Genomic DNA, 5007 nt, shown 5'->3' with positions numbered 1-5007 from the left:
AGTTAAGAAAGCTCGTTTAGTTAAACTGTATTTTAGAATTGTGGAGAAATAAAAAGCAATAGAGCCATCTGTTGGTACAAAACAGAACTGTTCAAATTTCGTTGCCACACAAAAACCAGGCTTCGTTTCGATTCTTCGGTGCAAACCGCAACTTTTTACCTTCATTCGTTTTCGAATTATTAATTTTTAAGTTTGGTCCTGGCTTTTGGATCACCCAGTATTTTATTTCAGTTAATAAATCAATTAAGCTAAAAGTAAGAAAATTACGCATTAAACTCCCATCCAAAGAGAGGTTTAAAGCAAAATTCCATGCAATACACCGAAAACCCAGATATCCCACCCAGAGCATGCAGATTCCTATTTATTATGGACTCATCAGTTTGGAATAGGAAAGAACCGTGATGCAGGCAGATATCATGGCATTAAAGCCGAGAAGGCCAAGAAACTGGTAGATATAGTAAATTTATCTCACCAGCGAGAGTCCGCAGACGTAGTGAGGTGCAAATTGTAAACTGATGGGTAAGCTTGGGTATTAAACAGTTTCTAGACTGTCGTGTAAAAAGGGTATAATTATCAAAATATATTTTTTAATAATTAGTTCAATTGAATAAACAAACAAGAAAATTAATAAAGAAAAATGAAATAAATAGAATAAAGATCGACATTCGTCAATTGATACACACCTAGTTTATTGCAGTTTCCTTCGGTATCTTGCGTAACTAAAGGAGGACATACGCATTTAATTCTTCCGCCATCTGTACTGCAAGTACCCTGCTTTTTGATACAGTGGTCTTGGTTCTCCTTCAAGTCACACAGGTCTGTAATTAAAGTAAATTTTCATCAAGCAACATTTGGGCATTGTTATTTATTTTTAAGATAGCAATCAGAAGTATGAAATTGTTTTTATGGCGATTAATTGTATACCAGAGCAGCATGGAACGCCTACTAAGTTTCTGTTTGCCTAAGTTTACAGGTTAGCACAAGCTTTAAATACCGTTTTGCAATTGAATATAAATTCTACTTTTATTACACTTGGGAACAATTTTTTTTTCTTTTCTTTTTTTTGCCGAGTTGAATTTTTCAATTGTTTTAAAGTAAAATAGCATGCTGATTCCAAAACTGTAACTTTTTTCTAATACGTCAAGTTTTTCCTCTACAGGTTATGTGAATACGAGAATGTGGCCACTTTCCATGGTAGAGTGTGTATTCCTATGCAGAAACTCTACTGCTCCCCTGTTGACTGAAATAAACTTCTTAAAATTGAAATGAAGCGTGTCTTTTCAAAAACATTACTATTATTTGTGCCAAATTCAATTTCACTCTATTGTTTTACTATTCAAGTTTTACAGTCTCTTTGATTGGAACGTCGTCTGTTGCTTAGGTGGACTAACTTAGCTGTAATCACGAGTGTTCGGAAACAAAGTTGCTCTATCTAAGGCCACTATATAAGGGGAGTTGACTCATCCGACATTTTTGTTCCAAAATTGTCTGAGGACAAAATCAGCATTTGTACAAAAGCTAATTTTTGTTCCAAAATAGTCTGGGGACAAAATTTTGCATTTGTACAAAAGCTAATTTTTGTTCCGAAATATTCTGGGGACAAAATTAGCATTTGTACAAAAGCTAATTTTTGTTCCGAAATTGTCTGGGGACAAAATTAGCATTTGTACAAAAGCTAATTTTTGTTCCGAAATTGTCTGGGGACAAAATCAGCATTTGTACAAAAGCTAATTTTTGTTCCAAAATTGTCTGGGGACAAAATTAGCATTTGTACAAAAGCTAATTTTTGTTCCGAAATTGTCTGGGGACAAAATTAGCATTTGTACAAAAGCTAATTTTTGTTCCGAAATTGTCTGGGGACAAAATTAGCATTTGTACAAAAGCTAATTTTTGTTCCTAAATTGTTTGGGGACAAAATTAGTATTTGTACAAAAGCTAAGTTTTTGTTCCGAAATTGTCTGGAAACAAAATTAGCATTTGTACAAAAGCTAATTTTTGTTCCAAAGTTGTCTGGGGACAAAACTAGCATTTGTACAGAAGCTAATTTTTGTTCCAGAATTGTCTGGGGGAAGAAATTAGCATCTGTACAAAAGCCTCGTAGCAGAAAGCTGATGCCCAAGCTTTTGATGATTTGTCTGATTGAAGTTTGGTTACTTTATTTTGTAAATGAAGAAGATTTAATTGATGCAAATTAAAAAACAAATAAATTGTGAAAATGAGATTGATTTTAGTAAAACTCGATACATTTTTGTAGAATTGGTAAACTAAATTATCTTTCTAGATTTACCTTATGAGACATTTTACTCAACTTATCATCGCATTATTTTACGGCATAGCAACCAGCGAATATTATAACATATTTATAAATACTAGATCAAGGGTGGATCCAAAGCTGTCTCGGAACCAAAATGTCGAAAAAGTCAACCTGTCCTTTTCAAGAGGTTCTAGTTCTAACGCGCTCATCAGAAAACTACCAGCGACGCCATTACGGCAATTGGGCAGCCACGTGTGTAACCAGTGGACTATTTCAAACGCAGCCTGAAAGCCATGGAAAAGCTTTAAAATAAAAGCGTTTATTATTAACTATGAAGATGGTAAAAATGAAGATTCGTAAAACCGTGAACAATAGCTATAATACCTCTAAATGATCAAGTTGTTAAAGTGATACCTGTAAGTGAATGTATGTGATGCTCATAATTAAAATAAAGTGAGCAAACGAAACGAAGCGCATATTGGCTGTGTTATGATTAATAACGATGCTTACCCACAATGAGTAAATCACTAAAAACTGAAGAGAAGAAAATTGAAACGAAAAAGAATGCAAATTAAGAAAATTAAGTACAGAATAAATGATGAATACAAATTATAACAATGTAAAAAAGCTTCACAAAGAATTAGAGACAAACCCATCGTGCGGAATACAAAAAATGGCGCTAATAAAAAAGACAAATAATAATTTGATTCAAATGATAGTAATAAAAGTAATATTATCCCAAAAAATAATAACAATATCACGTAAAAATATTTGAAATGCAAAACTTATATTGATAAATTGCTACCAACTTTTGCATTTTCCGTCTGTATCTTTTACTTGATCTATGGGACAATCGCATCTGTACCCTTCTCGTACACTAAAATCGTCCCAGCAAGTGGCTCCTTTTTCTGCACATTTTTGAATGCCATTTCCTTCGTAGCACATTGATCTTGCTATTAGAAAAAAAAAATAAATAAAAATTAATTTGAATTTTGACATCGTGAATTCAAATTATGTTTTTCGCAATCACGAGTGTGTATGTAGGCGTGTGTGTTTGTGTGTGGGGGATATGTGTGTTTGTGTGTAAAGGGTATGTGTGTTTGTGTGTAGGGGTATGTGTATTTGTGTGTAGGCATGTGTATTTGTGTCTGTGTGCAGGCATGAGTGTGTGGGTAGTTGTGTGTAGGTGTGTGTGGGGGGGGGGTATGTGTATGTGTGTAGTTGTATGTATGTGTTTGTGTATGTGTGTAGGTGTATGTATGTGTTTGTGTATGTGTGTAGGTGTATGTATGTGTTTGTGTATGTGTGTAGGTGTATGTATGTGTGTTTAGGTGTATGTATGTGTGTAGGTGTATATATGTATATGTGTGTAGGTATGTGTATGTGTGTCTGTGTGCAGGCATGAGTGTGTGGGTAGTTGTGTGTTTAGGTGTAGGTGTGTGTGGGGGGGTATGCGTATGTGTGTAGGCATATGTGTTTGTGTATGTGTGCAGGTATGAGAGTGTGGGTAGTTGTGTGTATAGGTGTAGGTGTGTGTGGGGGGGTTATGTGTATGTGTGTAGGCATATGTGTTTGTGTATGTGTGTAGGTGTATGAATGTGTGTGTAGGTGTATGCATGTGTGTGTAGGTGTATGTATGTGTGTGTAGGTATATGTATATGTGTGTAGGTGCGTGTAAGTGTAGGATGTTGACGAAACCTGGAGACGGTTTTCGCTATAGGAGCAGCATCGTGAGGAGCCGATCGACGGTGATACTGCGAAGGGTGCTGGTAGGAAAATAAATTCATAGGAACGCCAAAAACAGTCAAGTGAGAATAATAAGCAATCGTGATTGCTCAAAAAACATTGATATGAACAAATAATAAAATGCAACCAGTAGTTGACACTGCACAAATAACTGGTACTAATGAAGAAAAATTTAAACTACATTCTTACGTTTGCAGGTGACATTGCCGTTGCTGTATAAATACGGTCCTTCACACACGCATTTGAAGCCTACCGTTTTGTCAGGGGTACATTTTCCTCCGGGGCAAAATTTTATACCCTGGTTGAAGGTGCAAAGATCTATTAAAGATAGAGAACCTGTTCAGTTTCAATGACACCACAATGAATCTAAACAATAAATTCAATTTAAGGAGAAATACATTGATATGAACAATATCTTTAGTTGAAACTATGCAGCATGTTGATAAGGGGTCTAAGGACCTTTAACCTTCAAAATTTTCGATATTCTGGAAAAAATATATGTTATGCATATTTTAATTCTGAACAATTTGATATCTTATTTATTACTATACACAAAAACTTTTCAAGTTATCGTAAAAATGCGTAACCTCTCCCCGTAGAGATAGATATACATATGTTAACAGCAGCTCTTTAAGCGTCTTTCTCTCAAGTGCCGGTTTCTTCGGTTTTCTCATTTTGTGCGCATATCTCAAAAAGTTTCTAATATATTTCCGTAAAACTTTTAATGTACGTTTATCTGGTTTATATTTATGACCTGAACCTAATTTTAGTTATTTTTTTAAAAAATATTTATTTATTTTTTTTAAATTTTATAAGTTAATATCGAAAATTTCCAAGATTTTGGGCAAAAATATTTTTTTTTATTTAAATATTAACTTTCATTTTTAGTTAAAATTTAGATTCAGATCATAAAAATAAGCTAGACAAACATGCATGAAAAGTTTTACGGAAATATATAAGAAACTTTCTGAGATATCATGCGAGTAAAACGAGAAAACCGAAGAAAC

The 5007-nt window shown here is 34.1% G+C and overlaps 1 protein-coding gene across 1 annotated transcript in view; it reads right to left on the bottom strand.

The window, feature by feature from the left end:
• Nucleotides 1-243: 243 nt before the first annotated feature.
• Nucleotides 244-5007, bottom strand: part of LOC129228707 (neurogenic locus notch homolog protein 1-like) — a 206080-nt gene continuing 201316 nt past the window's right edge. The window contains exons 19-21 of the mRNA XM_054863390.1: nt 3064-3207; nt 684-818; nt 244-248 (exon numbers count right to left, since the gene is read on the bottom strand). Coding sequence (XP_054719365.1) covers nt 244-248; nt 684-818; nt 3064-3207 — 284 coding nt within the window. The remainder of the gene's footprint in view (nt 249-683; nt 819-3063; nt 3208-5007) is intronic.

The sequence above is a fragment of the Uloborus diversus genome, chromosome 8 (assembly GCF_026930045.1).
Source record: "Uloborus diversus isolate 005 chromosome 8, Udiv.v.3.1, whole genome shotgun sequence".
Lineage (NCBI taxonomy): Eukaryota > Metazoa > Arthropoda > Arachnida > Araneae > Uloboridae > Uloborus > Uloborus diversus.
This window is presented reverse-complemented; position numbering and strand designations above follow the sequence as displayed.